At 37.1% G+C, this 18,470-nt stretch overlaps 2 protein-coding genes across 3 annotated transcripts; one reads left to right on the top strand and one right to left on the bottom strand.

Annotated features, from left to right (window-relative positions):
• Positions 1 to 49: 49 nt before the first annotated feature.
• LOC127456521 (sarcospan-like) lies at positions 50 to 11,401 on the bottom strand. Of its 2 annotated transcripts, XM_051725058.1 has the most exons (3): positions 10,184 to 11,395; positions 6,657 to 6,743; positions 50 to 1,345 (listed from the first exon to the last, which is right to left on the bottom strand). In XM_051725058.1, the coding sequence occupies exons 1-3, from the start codon at positions 10,436 to 10,438 to the stop codon at positions 986 to 988; spliced, it is 702 nt and encodes a 233-aa protein (XP_051581018.1). In that variant the 5' UTR covers positions 10,439 to 11,395; the 3' UTR covers positions 50 to 985. The 2 variants fall into 2 exon arrangements, with proteins under 2 accessions (XP_051581018.1, XP_051581019.1); XM_051725059.1 differs by lacking the exon at positions 6,657 to 6,743 and having other exon boundaries at positions 10,184 to 11,401.
• Positions 11,402 to 12,060: 659 nt separating this feature from the next.
• Positions 12,061 to 18,230, top strand: LOC127456518 (class E basic helix-loop-helix protein 41-like). Its single transcript, XM_051725053.1, has 5 exons — positions 12,061 to 13,574; positions 13,682 to 13,745; positions 13,876 to 13,983; positions 14,124 to 14,235; positions 14,429 to 18,230. The coding sequence occupies exons 1-5, from the start codon at positions 13,513 to 13,515 to the stop codon at positions 15,343 to 15,345; spliced, it is 1,263 nt and encodes a 420-aa protein (XP_051581013.1). The 5' UTR covers positions 12,061 to 13,512; the 3' UTR covers positions 15,346 to 18,230.
• Positions 18,231 to 18,470: the final 240 nt, after the last annotated feature.

Here is an 18,470-nt window from a genome sequence, read left to right as displayed (position 1 = left end):
TCACGATAAGGCAATTGTCATCTAAATTGGTCATCAATCTTAATGATACTAAAGTTAAAAAATATGTTTATTAAAAAAAAATTATGCGCAAGAAGCAATAAAAATGCTTATTTAAACATCATTTGCACATATTAGCACCAACAGCAGGAAAACAAACAGGAACATTGTCCTGGAACAGTGGGGGCCCCTGTAGTGAGTGATTAAAAAGGGGGGCCAAAGGTTTTGCAGTGTCCTACCATAACTTTCAGCATGGCCCTTTCTAGCTATAAGTGGTAAAAGCATCCACTTAAGGCCCCCGAGCCACCAGGGGGCCCCACAAAGCAAGGTCGGTTTTTAATGTTTTTTTTAATTATTATTTACATTTTTTGTATACAGTTATTTATAGTCATTTATATAGTTATTTATTGGTAATTTCTTGTTAATTGTTTTGTGCGCAAGTTGGAATTCGCTCAATATTACAGATTAAGATGTACTAGCAAGAAACCAAGCAATCGTGTAATTGAAAAGAAGTTCACCGTACATCCACAGCATGAAGTTTTCTTTTTAGCTGAAATTATTACATATTCATGTGTTTTTCTTTGACTAAGCAAACAATTAAGTAAAAATTACATTTTATGCATATTGTTATCACCACAGAAACAACAACAGATTGTGCAGCTCATTTTTGCGAAACGACAAGTCTCGTTTTGCATCATATACAGGTTTCAGAGATAAAAATACTCTCCTTGCCAGTGGCAAAAGTAAAGATGGTTTACCTTGATCAGCGGAAATTTTCAAAAATCCAATGTAGAAAAATACCTCTAAAAATCACAAAACTTTCCATGATATTGTAATATTGCAATACAAACATAGCATCAATCAATTGCTTTTAAAAAAGGTCACATATGACACAAAACTTCCGTTGGGGCAGATATTGCAGCAAAAAGTTTCCAACCTAAAGGCACAAACACTCCCACACTCCACATGATTTCTTCTACTCAGTGCCCTAAACATTCTGCCACTGCAGGGCAGAGGGGGATCCCGTCTGTAGTCCAGCAAAAAACACCTGGTAGCGATGCTTCCATATCATGAAGGCCCCCACCAGGCAAACAATGGCCTGAGCCAGATTCAGGACCATCTGCAGAATGTTGTACATTGGTAGTGTGCTTTTGATGGCTCTGCAGTCTGTCACACCACTGTAGTTAAATGTACGGGCAATAGGATCTTTAGGGTCCAGGGTGCAAATGCAGTCCTCCCCTTTTTTATCGCAGGTGAGGCTGTAAGTAAGGGCGCAGTGGTGGCACTGGTAGGCGATGACCAGCATGGAGATGACCAGCCCCATCATGCAAAGGAGGAAGTACAGGAGCTGGAGGGAAGTGAGAGAGTGGCTAGAGATATTTAAGATGGTTAAAGGGTTAATTCCCCCCAAAATTAAACTAATGTCATCATTTACACACTCTCATGTTGTTCCAAACCCCTATGACTTTGTTAGACACAATGTTCACAACAGTCACTATTCAGTTTCATTGTGTGGAAAAAAGATGATATGAAAGTGAACATTCTAACCTTCTAATAAGTCAAAAGTCAAGTAAAAGTTTATTTCTATAGCACATTTAAAAGCAACTTTAAAACACCGAATATATATATCAGTTGTGCTCAAAAGTTTGCATACCCTGGCAGAAATTGTGAAATTTTGGCATTGATTTTGAAAATTTGACTGATCATGCAAAAAAACTGTCTTTTATTTAAGGATAGTGATCATATGAAGCCATTTATTATCACATAGTTGTTTGGCTCCTTTTTAAATCATAATGATAACAGAAATCACCCAAATGGCCCTGATCAAAACTTTACATACCCCTGAATGTTTGGCCTTGTAACAGACACACAAGGTGACGCACACAGGTTTAAATGGCAATTAAAGGTTAATTTCCCACACCTGTCGCTTTTTAAATTGCAATTAGTGTCTGTGTATAAATAGTCAATGAGTTTGTTAGCTCTCACGTGGATGCACTGAGCAGGCTGGATACTGAGCCATGGGGAGCAGAAAAGAACTGTCAAAAGACCTGCGTAACAAGGTAATGGAACTTTATAAAGGTGGAAAAGGATATAAAAAGATATCCAAAGCCTTGAAAATGCCAGTCAGTACTGTTCAATCACTTATTAAGAAGTGGAAAATTTGGGGATCTCTTGATACCAAGCCAAGGTCAGGTAGACCAAGAAAGATTTCAGCCACAACTGCCAGAAGAATTGTTCAGGATACAAAGAAAAACCCACAGGTAACCTCAGGAGAAATACAGGCTGTGTGGTTGTTTCAAGGAGCACAATACAACAATACTTGAACAAAAATGAGTTGCATGGTCGAGTTGCCAGAAAGAAGCCAATGCCACAAAAAAAGCCCGGTTACAATATGCCCGACAACACCTTGACACGCCTCACAGCTTCTGGCACACTGTAATTTGGAGTGACGAGACCAAAATAGAGCTTTATGGTCACAAATATAAGCACTATGTTTGGAGAGGGGTCAACAAGTATTGTGCTCCTTGAAACAACCACACTGTGACTTGTAGGCCTCTCCAGGTCTCCGTCTAACCATTACATGACCAGGTGGAGGATCAGTGATGATCTGGGGGTGTTTCAGCATGGCTGGAATCAGCAGATTCGTCTTTGTGAAGGACGCATGAATCAAGCCACGTACAAGGTTATTCTGGATGAAAACCTGCTTCCTTCTGCTCTGAAAATGTTTCCCAACTCTGAGGATTGATTTTTCCAGAAGGACAATGCTCCATGCCACACAGCTTGGTCAATCAAGGTGTGGATGGAGGACCATCGGATCAAGACCCTGTCATGTCCAGCCCAATCTCCAGACCTAAACCCCATTGAAAACCTCTGGAATCTGATCAAGAGGAAGATGGATGGCCACAAGCCATCAAACAAAGCCGAGCTGCTTGAATTTTTGCGCCAGGAGTGGCATAAAGTCACCCAACAGCAATGTGAAAGACTGGTAGATAGCATGCCAAGACGCATGAAAGCTGTGATTGAAAATCAGGGATATTCCACCAAATACTGATTTTGATTGAAGTTAAAACATTAGTATTGTGTTGTTTAAAAATGAATATGAACTTGTTTTCTTTGCATTATTCGAGGTCTGAAAACACTGCATCTTTTTTGTTATTTTGACCAGTTGTCATTTTCTGCAAATAAAATTTGGAATTTAGGAGAAATGTTGTCAGTACTTTATAGAATAAAACAAAAATTTTCATTTTACTCAAACACATACCCATAAATAGTAAATCCAGAGAAACTGATAATTGCAGTGTTCTCTTAATTTTTTACAGAGCTGTATATATACAGTTGAAGTCAGAAGCTTGCATACACTTATGTTGAACTCATTAAAACTAATTTTTTAACCACTCCACAGATTTCATATTAGCAAACTATAGTTTTGGGAAGTCGGTTAGAACATCTACTTTGTGCATGACACGAGTAATTTTTCCAACAATTGTTTACAGACAGATTGTTTCACTTTTAATTGACTATATCACAATTCCAGTGGGTCAGAAGTTTGCATACACTAAGTTAACTGTGTCTTTAAGCAGCTTGGAAAATTCCAGAAAATGATGTCAAACCTTTAGGCAATTAGCTTCTGATAGGAGGTGTACTTAATTGGAGGTGTACCTGTGGATATATTTTAAGGTCTGCCTTCGAACTCAGTGCCAATTTGTTTGACATCGTGGGAAAATCAAAAGAAATAAGCCAAGACCTCAGAAAAACAATTGTGGACCTCCACAAGAATGGTTCATCCTTGGGAGCAATTTCCAAATGCCTGAAAGTACTACGTTCATCTGTACAAACAATAGTATGCAAGTATAAACACCACTGGACCACGGTCAGGAAGGAGACCCATTCTGTCTCCTAGAGATGAACATAGTTTAGTGCTAAAAGTGCAAATCAATCCCAGAACAACAGCAGACCTTGTGAAGATGTTGGAGGAAACAGGTAGACAAGTATGTATATCCACAGTAAAATGAGTCCTATATTGACATAATCTGAAAGGCTGCTCAGCAAGGAAGAAGCCACTGCTCCAAAACCGGAATAAAAAATAAATCCAGACTACAGTTTGCAAGTGCACATGGGGACAAAGATCTTACTTTTTGGAGAAATTTCCTCTGGTCTGATGAAACAAAAATTGAACTGTTTGGCCATAATGACCATTGTTATGTTTGGATGAAAAAGGGTGAGGCTTGCAAGCCGAAAAACACCATCCCAGCATGGGGGTGGCAGCATCGTGTTGTTGGGGTGCTTTGCTGCAGGAGGGACTGGTACCCTTCACAAAATAGATGGCATCATGAGGAAATGAAAACTATGTGGATATATTGAAGCAAAATCTCAAGACTTCAGCCAGGAAGTTAAAGCTCGGTCGCAAATGGGTCTTCCAAATGGACAATGACCCCAAGCATACCCCCAAAGTTGTGGAAAAATGGCTTAAGGACAACAAAGTCAAGGTATTGGAGTGGCCATCACAAAGCCCTGACCTCAATCTGATAGCAAATTTGTGGACAGAACTGAAAAAGTGTGTGAGAGCAAGGAGGCCTACAAACCTGACCCTGCTACACGAGTTCTGTCTGGAGGAATGGGCCAAAATTCCAGCAATTTATTGTGAGTAGCTTGTGGAAGGCTACCCAAAATATTTGATCCAAGTTAAACAATTTAAAGGCAATGCTACCAAATACTAACAAAGTGTATGTAAACTTCTGACCCACTGGGAATGTGATGAAAGAAATAAAAGCTGAAATAATTCATTTTTCACTATTACACATAATTCACTATTTTTCTGACATTTCTCATTCTTAAAATAAAGTAGTGATCCTTACTGACCTAAGACAGGGAATGTTTTCTACGATTAAATGTCAGGAGTTTAAATGTATTTGGCAAGGTATATGTAAACTTCTGACTTCAACTGTACATACACATACATACATAAAACATAAATACACATAAACACATATGCACATGCACACATTTACACAAATAAATATACACAGATACACGCATCTACGTAAGGTTACGGATGCTTAAAATTTCTTACATTTGATCAAGAACAACCATTACAACCTCAAATTCAGTCAAAAGCTAAATAATATAGATGAGTTTTTAGGTTTGATTAAAAAACTAACATCTCCTTTTGTGTTCTACAGAGGAAAAACAAAGTCAGATGGATTTAAAGCAACATGAGTGTGAGTAAATGCTGACAGAATCTTCATTTTTGAGTGAATAATCCCTTTAAGGCAATAAGGCAATGCTTTTCAGAATCCATAGGTGTAGAGGCACAGATATAACTTTGATTAATAGGAAATTCTGCATACTGGCATGACATGAAATCTCACTTTTAAATGGATTAAGTTAATGGAAAATTGTTGTAATAGGCTAAAATGTCCATACTTGTTCACTTAAGCTGAATGTTGTGTCTTGATGACTCATGAATCATGTTATTGCCAGTGTCAGTGATGTCAATGGTCCATTAAATATTGATGGTACGTCTAATTAAAAGTACAATGATGATATAAAGAATTATTTCATTCATCCTGCTGCTGGATATCTGCATTGCTGCCAAAGATGTTCCCCTCTCTCAGAGCTGGAGTACACTTCTGTGTAACTCAAAGCACACTTGTTTATGAGGGCTTTAATTCAATTTAATTATCTTCTTTCCTTAATTGGTTTTGAATTTAATTTATTTAGTCTATTTAGAAGAATAGTTTTTAGTTCTAATTTCATAATATTCTTATTTCTGTCTTATTCTCTTATTTTTATTCTCACTCAGTTTCTTGTATCTCATAACATATAAAATCTGTATGTTAACATTTTACATTAAATGCCACATGGTTTGATATTTTAAAGTGTGGCTAAATTGTCCATATACTTTGTAGGGCCACCACATAATTTCTTCTATAAAGCACTTTGTAAACACATTTTTATAAGTGCTATAAAAAAATAAAGTGTTACTTATTTACTGTGTGTAATGTAACCAGCTCATGCACAAAGTCAATATGAAATGCATTTATAAATACCAGCAATTGCAATTAAAGGGATAATTCACCCAAAAACACAAATTATCTAAAATTCTCTCATCATTTACTCACCCTCATGCCATCCCAGATGTGCATGGTTTTCTTTCTTCTGCAGAACACAAACAAAGATTTTTAGAAGAATATTTCAGCTCTGTAGGTCCATACAATGCAAATGAATGGTGACGCTCTACAAAATTGCATAAAGGCAGCATAAAAGTAATCCATGTGACTCCGGTGGTTAAATCTTTGTAATTCTTTCACATTCTGTAAGTGAAAATGGAGATTTATGGTAAAAAGGATTGAAATATTGATCTGTTTCTCACCCACACCTATTATATCGCTTCTAAAGATAAAGATTAAACCACTGGAGTCACACTGATAGCTTTTATGCTGCCTTTATGGGATCTTTGGAGCTTCAAAGTTCTGGTCACCATTCACTTGCATTGTATGGACCTACAGAGCTGAGATATTCATCTAAAAATCTTTGTTTGTGCTCAGCAGAAGAAAGAAAGTCATACACATCTGGCACAAGTGTGAGTAAATGATTTTTACATTTTTTGGTGAATTATCCCTTTAACAATTACACAAAACATGCATTCCTTTTTCCACCTTTGTTATAAATTGTGCTGATGCTCTCTCATCAGGCACTCTGTTGATGCAGAAGAGTATGAATCCCACCAGAGACACCACGCACATCTGCAAAACACAATGCAGAGGTTTTTTGAAAGACCTGCTGTCACTCAGACCCCAAATCTAGCATCATATTTGAACAAATCATACAAGCTAATTGACCATGGACATAGGAATTTTACGATCTGTTGCTGAAAAATGTTGCCATTGTTGCCAATTTATGAACACATACAAGTCTGCTGGATTGCACTAATCTTATTTGCAGTGCAGCAGGCCTTCATAGTTCTCTGTGTTTACCAGGCCTGTCATGGGCCACCCATAACCCTTATTGTAATCAGCATTGTGCAACTCAGCATTCAGTTGTCATCTGATAATATATTGACTGCCGTTGCAAATTGAATAGTTTGACCCCCCCCACCCTCTGAGATATCTTAATCTCTCACGCTCTTTATCTTGCTCTTTTATTCTGTCTGTCTCTCTCTCTCTATTCCCCACTCTTTCTCTCAGCATGATTGGAGTCTTGTGACTAACGTGTGGTATCTAATTTGATTATTTTTACCCGGTTTTTAGGAAGAGTTGGAGAAGTCCTGGTGACCTCAGCTTTTTTTCAGGAACTGCAGCTCTGGTCTCGTGAGGCCTGATCTTGAGATGCCAGAGAACACAGAGATGCTCTCTGATCTACCTTATCACTCCGATAATTTATAATTATAATTTTCTTTATTTATCACACATTATACATGTGTGTTATACATTATACATATAATTATAATTTTCTTTATTTATCACACATACACAGTGAAATTCTTCTTTTCACATATCCCAGCTAGGCTGGGGTCAGAGTGCAAGGTCAGCCATGATACAGCACCCCTGGAGCAGATAGGGTCAAGAGCCTTGCTCAAGGGTCCAACAGTGGCATCTTGGCAGTGCTGGGGCTTGAACCCCTGACCGTCTGATCAGTAACCCAGAGCATTACCCGCTGAGCTACCACTGCCCCCGCTGAGCTACCACTGCCCCCCCCCGATACTGTGTGTGAGTCTGAACGTGTGTGAGTCTGAACGTGTGTATCCAACAACATATAGGCCTCTCATAACACATTGCCTCAGATTATTGCCACACTAGCAATTATTTTGCATGATGAAACATCTGTGTACACAAAAATTCTTGATGTCAAAGACTAATTTGTATGAAGTGTTATGCATGAAGGCTCACAATGAATTTAAGCAAAACAGTTAATTAAATAATGTACTTTTTATCATATGTACACTGTAAATTCTTTTTTTTTTTTTTATCATAATTTTAAGGGAAAAAGCAGAGCAGATTAAGTTGTTCCAGTAGGTTTGTATAATAACATTATATAATTTAATGATCTTTGAGAACTGTGAAATAAACAGGTGACAAAATGACATCCCGTAATGCTTGAAACATGGTAACTGTATTTTTACTTTATATTTTTGGCAACCACAGCTGCCATTTTTTATGCGAATTTAACAGGATTTTTATTTATTGTTTTTTTTTTTTTTTACTGTGTACTGTATGTCCTGCCAAAGCCAATGCATGCAAGGACACTGTGCTGTGTATTTAAAGCACTCTTGTTATCCTGTCACATCGCCAATGTGACTGAACATGCATGTCTGTATAGCCTTTGTACACAGCTGGCTTGAATCTTTTGAAGACCTTTTCATCTATTTGTAAAAGTATTGACTTGATCTATTCTTTTAACAGCTGTCAAAGCAAACAAACAAGAGCAGTCTTTTAAGAAGGAAGCTGAGGAAACTCCTGATAATGTCAGTCATTTGCTTTCAGTATTGGAACTCTCCTGTACTTTCGGTATGTTACATGTTTAAACTTTCAATCAGTTTTTGTTTTGTTTTTTGGGGGGGGTTATACAGTTTTTACAGACTTGATACTTTTCTGAGCAAAGGTAAGCAGTTTGGACATTATTCAGGTGTAAATTCTTTTTAACCCTTGTGTTTGTTTTGTGATAACACCTTTTGTGTTCCTGGTCAAAAATGACCGGCCCACTAAGATTGTTAATAAATCTGTCTTATTGCATATATTTTCCCAAGATACTGCATTAGATCTTTTTGTCAACTTCTTTTTTAGTAATTATGACAGGTTTTGTACTTGTTTTTTGAACATTTTTAAAATATATATTTTTTATTAATATAAGGATTCATTGAACTGAGCTCATAACGGGCTAGTGGGGGGCACTCCCTGTGGAAAAATAAATACAAATAATAATAATTATGTAATAAATTAGTAACCACTCGCTTGATCTAAACAAAATAGGTGTAATTTTAAAGCTTAGAATCTGGAATTTACCATTTTTATTTTTATTTGTTTTGTTCTCATAATTTGCAAATTTATCACAATAGTTATATTTAGAGTTGGTAAAAACATTAAAAAGATGAGATAGCCATGTGTTATATATTGCAGGAAAGGTCTCAATTAGTAAAAATTTAATGAGCAAATTTGTTTCCGCAGTCAGAATATATATATGTTATTCCCACTGACACATAAATATAATAAACAGGAGTGTCTTTTTGTCATGTTTTTCCTTATTACTTCCTGAAACATACATATAACATAAACAATGACATATCAGAACACAGCAGACTATCCTGATTCAAACGAGCCCAAACACAACATAATATGATAAGTAGATCTTTAAATATTCCTCAAAGAGTGTACATGGAAAGATGATGCACAAAAGGGCACTCAACACACATTTTGTGTGCATGTGTGTGTGCGTGTATCCGAGGAATTTTTGTGTGCAAACACACATCAACATGTGCTCATCTAAAAGACTGGGATGCTCCTGAACACTTAATATTTCCGTTCATTTCCAATGGCCAGTCACTTTAAACCAGGAACTCCACAGGTGCAACAAAGTGAATTAAAACCAAAACATTTTATGAAAATGATCTAAAAAAAAAATTAAAAAAAAAAGTTTGTGTTTGGATGCCCTGTGTGAACAAAGCCATGGAATTTTATTCCAACTGGATGAAATAAACTGCAGTTTTCAGAGAAAAAAAATGAAGTAAATTGGTCAGTTTTGACCGGAACACAATATAAGGGTTAAATCACTGCTGACCGCTGTCAGAGTGCGATTAGCACTTGTGGATGTTTATCTTTAGAGCAGATTACTTGCACTATGACACTTATATTTGGTAGTATTCATATCAGCTTTAGAACTTAGAATTTCATCTAAAATGTACTATATGTAGTTACTGGTCTCAATAAAATGTTATTTTTGAACTTTCACACTTTACATGCACACTGACAAACATGCACACTGACAAACAGAATTGTTAGTTTCTGTAACAGCAAGCTTATGAACATTCTTACTGTTTATGTAAACAGTATACTTATGAACAGTATGGCCTTATGGCCAATTAATCCATTAGGTGTTTTGGTGAGATGGCCTCATGCATGGCCCTGTAAAAGTAAACAAGGCATGCCAGGAGTTGAGGAAGAGGAGGATGAAGAACAAGAGGATTGCTTACAATGATGCCGGCCCAGTAGGGTGTTTCCCTTGCTAGCAAAGAGGGGCTTAAGGCCACCATGAGGAAGGCCACGCCTGCTATCGCAATACCCAGGAGAAGCTGTAGCAGAGCAACCAGCAAAGGAAAACGACAACCACAACACCTTTGGGCTTCCTCCACCACTGGGCCTCCAGTTTCTGCTTTTTCCTTCTTCTCATTGCCAGGGAGTGCATTGCCTCCTCCAGAGGACCCCACTGGACTCTTCCCGGACCCCATAATTCCTCCTCACTTGGGCTGAGGTTCTTAATCTTCCTTTGAGGCCAACTGGAAGTTCTCGCTCCCTCCCTCTGTCTGTTTGTCCTTCTTTTTCTTGCTTGCCTGGTGCCTCTTTTGCTCTCCTTAGCCTGACTGTTCCTTCACTCTGCCTGCCACCCCCTTCCCTGCCCTTCCCCTCCCTCCTCACTGGAGCCCTCGCTCTATGCGAACCCTGCTCGGGTGCTGCTATTCGAAATCATACAGGGCTCTGAACTAATATGGAAAACATTTGGAGCAGATTCCACAAGCAGCGTGAGAGCCACATATAGAGCAGAGCAGAGCAGAGAAAAGAAAACGGAGGGAGGGGAGGGGAGGAAAGGGGAGAGAAGACATAAAGGGGGGACTCCAACACACGACAACGACTCCCTGAAAGTAAACGAGAAAAATTTATTTTACAGAGTGCCAGAAATGCACTGTTATTTTCAAGCATTGGCAAAAACACTTCCTGTTGCTGGGGCAAGTGCGTTAGTCCTGCCAACCTCTTGCTACACACTGTGCAATCTCATAACATCAGTCACATGATTTTGATGAAGTTATGTGACCTACGTGCATGTGAGTGGGTTACTTTTAATCTCTTATAAATATAATAAGAGAGTGTAGTTAATTTTGCTTTAATTATGCGGAGTCATTAACTATGTGCATATGCGCTCCACCTAATTAATGTGTCTCAATTCAATTATGCCTTTTGTGCAACAATTACAATTTTTCATTTTATATAATTTTTTTAATACTCTGCAAACCTTGATCAAGAGTTCACCAACTTCTTCTGAAGGCTAGATATTGACAGTATTCTGTAGTTTATTTTCAACCACACTTTATTGAGGCCTTGTTTATGTGCTGTTGTATGTCATGTCACACCTCAGTTCAAATTGCATATACAGTATAAGCAAAGCAATCTCAATAGACCTCCATTCAAACTAAAACATGAACTCTGTTGTCATTTTTCTTGCAATGCACGGAACTTCAGTTTATAAAGTTGCAAACATTTTTTTAGCAATTTGTTGATATGAAAAAGTCAAAAATAACACATTTGAGTATTTTAATTATTTAATTATTTTAGTAAAAATAAATACAGTTTAAGAGTGAAATGTAAGTGACAATGTTGAGAATGCAAAATTATTTGAATCTTAATTGTCCGTACTGAGAAGAAAAAAAAAAAAAAAATTTGCTTCATGTGGTGATATTGAAATTTAATGGTATGGTTCAAGTAAAAAAATATTTAACGTCTGAATTAACCTGAATACATTAGGTTACATCAACAAAACAAATGTTAAGGGTGGAAATAGCTCCTTTTCACATACTCTAAAGGAATATTAAAAATACAAGTTAAGATCGATCGACAGCATTTGTGGCATAATATTGATTACCACAAAATGTAATTTTGACTCGTCCCTCCTTTTCTTAAAAAAAAAAAAAAAGCAAAAATTAGGGTTACAGTGAAGTACTTACAATGGAAGTAAACGTTAAAATACTCACTATTTCAAAAGTATAGCCACAAGACATAATATGTGTGTTAACATGATTTTAGTGTGATAAAATCACTATGTAAAGTTATATCTAAATTTATAACTTCATTGCCATGACGATATAATGTCAACAAACCCTAAAACGGCTGTAAAAATGACGATTTAAACAACTTTACAGCTTAAATAATACACGAGTTTTAACAGAAGAATGAATGTAAGTGCTTTTATAAAATTATAAGCTTCACATTTCTGCCTTTAAACCCTCCAAAAATTGGCCCCATTCACTTCCATTGTAAATACCTCACTGTAACCTCGATTTGTGCTTTTTTTTAAGAAGGGACGAGTTGAATTACATTTTTTGTGGTAATCACTATTATGTCAAAAAATGCTGTCGACTGAGCTTAACTTGTATTGAACCCGGAATATTCCTTTAAGGTAACAATTGCAGGTTACCACTTTTTACAGAATGGTTGCAATAAATTATGAAGTCAATTAGAACATTGTTCCTTCAATATATTAATTATTGCATTAAAACAACCATAATAATTACTGTACATTAATAATTGGAAAAGCTGTTAAAATAATTTGAAAACAGCTTCCCAGTATCTCATTAAACAAACATCTCTCCTTACACTTCTATAACACTGTTATTAAGAGTATTGTTCTCTGTTGACCCTGAAGACACCCTCATGTGCAGCTCACTGTGGCATTATAGTTAAAGGTGTGGTGAGTGTTTGTATCTGTGTAAATATAGGCTTAATGTAAAACGTATTGTACACTACCATGTATAGGTTGAAGGTTTTTTAAATGTGTATATAGACAAATATAAATTGTGCTTAAAATATTTCTTTAAAATCCAAAACATAACTTCAGTTATTATTTTCCAGGTGATACCTAATGAAGCTGGTTGAGAGGATGACAAGAGTGTGCAAAAATATAGCAGTTTTGATTTGTTTAACATTTTTTAAATAATGTCAACACAGAATTTGTCAATACATAATTACCATACTTTCTTTTTTGTTATTTCATAGTATTGATGGCTTTACTATAATTCAAACATGTAAATAAAAAAATAGTAATAATAATGAGTAGGTGTGTCCAAACTTTGTTAGTGTACATATAGATGGACAACATTTCACTGTTATTCCTGAGACTTAAAATACAATAAACTTCATTCTTTGGAGCGATATGCTATGGTTTATCGTTTCATCCAACAGACAATTCAGCATTGAACTGACAGCTTTCCCTCCTCCTTGAACTTCTGAGCAAATCTCTAATGAAGAGCTCGAGCGTTCATCTAATTCCCCCAGTCTCTCGAGCTGGTGCAGTTAACACGTGAGTCAGCGCGCGGTTCCTGCTGGAGGCGCGCGTGCGCTGTAGTTGCCATGCGCAGAGTGAGCGCGCGAGAGTGTTGGGCAAAGTGGCAGCTCATTCTAGCGCGCGCACACAAACACACATCATCATTCAGAGGTTCTGCGCAATACTGGAAACAACGCGCTGCCGCTCCGCTCATACTGGATTAACTAAACGCGATTGCAAAAGAATTGCACAAGAAAGTGGAACAAAGTTATGGATGAAAGAATACCGAGAATGCAGGGCAGACAGTTCCTGAATCACGCTGAATTCTTGGGGTAATTGTTATGTTATTAACGCAACTGATATTTCGTTTATTAAAATTGTGTGGGGTTGGTGGCGAGATGAATGCATTTGCTTAAGAATTAGGCCTTTGTTTTTATAGGGTTGAATATTCGTCTCTCTACATGTGCAAATCGAAAAGAGGGATGAAGAGAGAAGAAGGAAAGGTAAGCGAACTGTGAACCCGTGATGAAAACATGATGTCTGTCAGGTTCAGATAACACGCTTGGTGTCATCAAGGATACTTTTGGAAACTTTTTATTTTTTGCATTAACAATGGATACTTCTAATTCACAGGACGTTTACAAGTTACCACACAGACTGATAGAGAAAAAGAGGAGGGACAGAATAAATGAATGTATTGGGCAGCTGAAAGATTTATTACCTGAACATCTCAAACTCACGGTAAACTCAAGTGAATTTTGTTTAACCTTGTGAAAATGTGCTGTGTGTGATTTGATCTCAGCCACATAAGCAAATTAATGAAGTAGGTTACACTTATAAATCTTTAAATCAGATGAGTAAATGTTTGTTATGTCTAACAGACCTTAGGTCACTTGGAGAAAGCAGTTGTTCTTGAATTGACGCTGAAGCATTTGAACGCTTTGACAGCTGTCACAGAGCAACAGCACCAGAAGATCATCGCATTGCAGAATGGTAGGCTGAATTACATAATCACAAGCAACCCACACAATTGCATGATAAATACATAAATAACTGTCTCATAATGAAATATATGAAATGTGTATATAAACACATGATTATGTATTGTGCAATATTATCCATCCATTTATCTATATGTAATGTATTTTGTATGACAGGAAATTTTTTTTCCTCTTGCATATGACAGGGGAACGATCGTTTAAGTCCTCTCTCCAGGCTGACTTAGACGCTTTTCACTCAGGCTTTCAAGCGTGTGCCAAAGAAGTCCTGCAGTATCTGAACAAGGTGGAGAACTGGACGGCGCGCGAGCAGAGGTGCACGCGACTCATCAGCCACTTGCACAAAGTTTCCGCGCAGTTCCAGCCGGGCGCGCGACTCCTGCAGCATTCATCGCCCGACGACGACGCTCAAGAGCGGGACGTGCAGAGAGATGCTCAATCCAACTGCGTCCCTGTCATACAGAGGACTCAGAACCTCGAGCTGAACGAGAACGACACTGACACCGACAGCGGATATGGAGGAGAGGCGGATAAAGGCGACGGTAAATGCGAGAAAGGATGCGACGCGGCGAAAGGAGTTAAAATCAAGCAGGAGTTCGGAGACGAGCGCGTCGCCAAGAAACCCAAAATGAACTGGTCTGCGAACGGCGCGTCTTGCTCAGACTCTGCCAATAACCGGCCGGACTTGGCGCTAATGAACTCGTTAATGGGAATGACAGGTGTCGGTGGACAGCAAACTCCGTTTTGCATGCCATTTTACTTCATAAACCCGTCCGCGGCGGCATCGTACATGCCTTTATTTGACAAAAGTAATTTGGAGAAGCTTGTGTATCCAGCAACAGCAGCGGCGGCGCTGACCACCCCGTTCCCCTGGCTTTACCCCGGGATTCCCGCGAACGCCTCTGCCGCAGCCTTTGCGTTTCCCGGAGTCTCCCAAGTTAAGAGCTCTGGATTTGATGCAGCATCCTCTAAAGACAACGACCCGACGTTTCCCGATGATGAGCTGTCAAACGAGGCCGTGCTGGCCTCTCCCGAATCTGGGGAACAAGGGGCAGAGAGTGATGCTGGTCATCAGCACCAAAGAAACGAAAATGATGGCACATAAAGCTGATACTTTAATCTTTCAGTGCGCACTAGTTTGCTTGTAAAACTGCTTCTATTTATCTGATTCTTAAATTTAATTGTCATTATTGAGTATTTACAATAGTGTTTCTATGGATTTCCAAACAAAGGCTGTTCATTTATTTTTTGTATTTTTTTTCCATTATTATATTTAGTTGAAAAACACAACAAAAAATTTCACATCAAATTTACTATTTAGTTTTTAAGGGTAGACTGGGGGATGTTGTAACCAGTGTTGGGTAGGTTACTTAAAAATAGTAATCCACTACAAATTACTAATTATTTATCTGAAATTGTAATCAGATTACTTTACTGGCCGATAATGATACCAATATGTTGCCACTTACCTTATTTAGTCATCAGATTTACTTGGGAATACATAAACATTTATTAAAAAAAAAAAACGTAAAAAACTTTTCTAACAATAAATAATTTTATATATATATAATTTTCGATTATCTTAGAAGTCAAGGGTGTAGATTTGGCTTGAACATTTGGGGGTGGGGGGTGTTTGCAGCATTGAAGTATAAATAATGGTGGGTTGTACTTGCTTGTTTTGATTATTGCTGGGGGGGGGGGGTGGAGAAGTCAAAGTCTGCTGGTTTCAAAGTGTTTTGGATGATTTCCCTCATCATGTAGCCTATACGCAAGTGTCACGTCCATTTATGGAGTTTTATTACGTGGATTGGATTGTGCATTTGAATTCACAGTTTTTACAAAGTGTGTTACTAATTAAATACAAATAAACCATCTGTTTTTAATATCGGTGTTTTTATGCTTATAACCGATATGCAGATGGTTTTAATTTGGTCAATAACTGGCCGATAAATATCGGCAGCCAATACATCGGTGCATCCCTTAAAATAATGTCTATATTTCTTTTGTTGTTCATTGTCACTCTCAAATCATACACACAGCAACTCACATTTCTCCTTCACAATGACTCGTTATGGGGCCATAATTCATGTATTCTACATAAATAACATATTAAAAATAAGCATAACCCTATAATGTACTTAAAAGTAATAAAATTAACTGAAAGTCAGTAACTAATCTGACTACAAGAAGTTAAAATGTAATGCATTACATTACTTTTAAAATAAAAAATAATTTGATTACTGTAACTAATTACTTTGTAATTGTTTTACACCCAACACTGGTTGTAACAGCCAGTGCCTTTTGCACTGAGATATTTGAATAAAAATAAAAACTTATTGACCTTTATGTCTTGCCATCCAATGGCATATTGGTTATGACTGAAAATGTGTCAAATCTCAGAATTTGATCTGGAATCATTGTGTTGTTGTGGTAGGATTTTTATTTTTGATGAAATAACGTAGTTTAGTGCAATGCGTATTAGTAATCTTCTTTAAGCTACAGAAAGTTATTTTCAAAGATTTGGAATTATATCACATATTGGACTCTTGGATGTAATGTCTGATACTGACCTCATGCAGGCTGGTGTGACTGCTGCAGTATTTGTCAGATAACTTTCTCTTTGCTATAGTAAGACTGGAAGCAGTCATAATTTCTCTTTTAATGTTCAGCACTTGAAAGAGTAACTTAAATACCTCAACATCCTTAGAGATGCTCCTCTGGTAGGGGTGGTGATAAAACATTTTTAATTGGACAAATAATGTGAGCAGCAATCCTTTGATGTAATGTTACAGCACCCCTGTCTTTCTCCCCCCAAAGCAATTCATATAAACAATTAAGTTTGAATCTGTTGTACGAAGGAAATCAACACTCCAAATTACAGTAGAAAGGCAATCCCCCGTCAATCATCATTAAAAGTACTTGTGATTTCACGATAATGTTTTGACAACTCTTTGTCCCCTGTCATGTGACTTAGTCACATTGCTTGCACCTCTAACAAAAATATAAAAGGTATATTAGCACCTTATGGAACTTTATATTGAATGTAATCTGTGTTCTTTTGGTAGATATAAAAGTTTGTACTGTATATATTCTGATAAAAGTAGTTATTTAATCCAGAGGTTAAGTGCACTTTTTCTTGCCTTCTCAGTTTCCTAACACAATCCTCACTCTTAATTTTTAAGTCAAAGTCCTTCGAATTCATACTATAATGTATGTTTTCTTAAAGAAATCTTCTTAACTGAAAGGAAAATATTGGATTATGTGTATCTATGTATGTATAACATCACGATAAATGATTTTTGAAGCTCACTTTTACCAATATTGGCTGGCTCAAGTCACATCCTGGGCTTATTTTCAAGATTTACAATGATTCTCCAGTGACAGTCCTTAGTGTCTAGTTGGGGAGACAGCTGTCACCATTTTTCTTCTTTTTTTTTAAAGTAAGGTAAAACTTTTAAAGAGATTATATCAGTCATGTTTTGCTTTACTGAAACATTGTAACAATTCATGACTTATGACAAGCTAACTAAACAAGGGTCATGCTGTGTATTGTATAACTGTTGTAGAGCACCGTAACATGACACATGAATAATGTAAACAAACTTTTGAACTGGATAAAAATTCAGAAGGTGCTTTTACATTAAAGATTGACTGACACGGCAATGGAAGGCTCACAAGTTATACTGAATGTGTTCATGAATGCATAAGAACAGTGAAGTAAACTCTGCCATTTGTTTTTACATGGTAACACATTTCATAGGCCCTATAGTGTCTTTGCCTCAACTGTCATTTTGCCTAAACAGTGGCATTTGGATGTATATAGTTTGTGAATATGCTGTATGTTTAATGTTCATGTTGTAGAGGAAATCTGTGGATTTTTTTAAAGGATAAACTGAGCAACTGCTGCACATGTCCTTAATGCTTTACACATTTGCTGTTTGAATTTATGCAGCTCAGTTGTCAAATAAAAATAAGCTCATATGAACAAAATGTTATTATTCCCCTCATTCATTTTAAGCACTGAGAGTTACATGATATTTATAGAGTACACTGTCATTGTGTTCATAGCACACAGTATAACTCTTGTACAGACAGCTGACAGAATAATCCTTCAGTTCTCTTCTAACTTCATTACAGGTCAAAGTACACATGTGACACACTCAGTCTTTCAAGACATCCACTACAGTGTCACTTTCAACGTGAACCTCCCAACCTACAACTACTGATCTC

This window comes from Myxocyprinus asiaticus, chromosome 18, assembly GCF_019703515.2.
Source record: "Myxocyprinus asiaticus isolate MX2 ecotype Aquarium Trade chromosome 18, UBuf_Myxa_2, whole genome shotgun sequence".
Classification (NCBI taxonomy): Eukaryota; Metazoa; Chordata; class Actinopteri; order Cypriniformes; family Catostomidae; genus Myxocyprinus; species Myxocyprinus asiaticus.
Note: the sequence above shows the minus strand (reverse complement) of the source record. Positions and strands in the feature narration are given on the sequence as shown.

Bases quoted from the DNA above. Each gene is read 5' to 3' on its own strand.
- LOC127456521 (XM_051725058.1), bottom strand. From the start codon at position 10,438: ATGGGGTCCGGGAAGAGTCCAGTGGGGTCCTCTGGAGGAGGCAATGCA. The intron at 6,744-10,183 runs GTAAGCAATCCT...TGTGTTTTGCAG, and splicing joins CCTACTGGGCCGGCATCATT to ATGTGCGTGGTGTCTCTGGT. The intron at 1,346-6,656 runs GTGGAAAAAGGA...ACTTCCCTCCAG, and splicing joins CAGCACAATTTATAACAAAG to CTCCTGTACTTCCTCCTTTG.
- LOC127456518 (XM_051725053.1), top strand. From the start codon at position 13,513: ATGGATGAAAGAATACCGAGAATGCAGGGCAGACAGTTCCTGAATCAC. The intron at 13,575-13,681 runs GTAATTGTTATG...TTGTTTTTATAG, and splicing joins AATCACGCTGAATTCTTGGG to GGTTGAATATTCGTCTCTCT. The intron at 13,746-13,875 runs GTAAGCGAACTG...TCTAATTCACAG, and splicing joins TGAAGAGAGAAGAAGGAAAG to GACGTTTACAAGTTACCACA.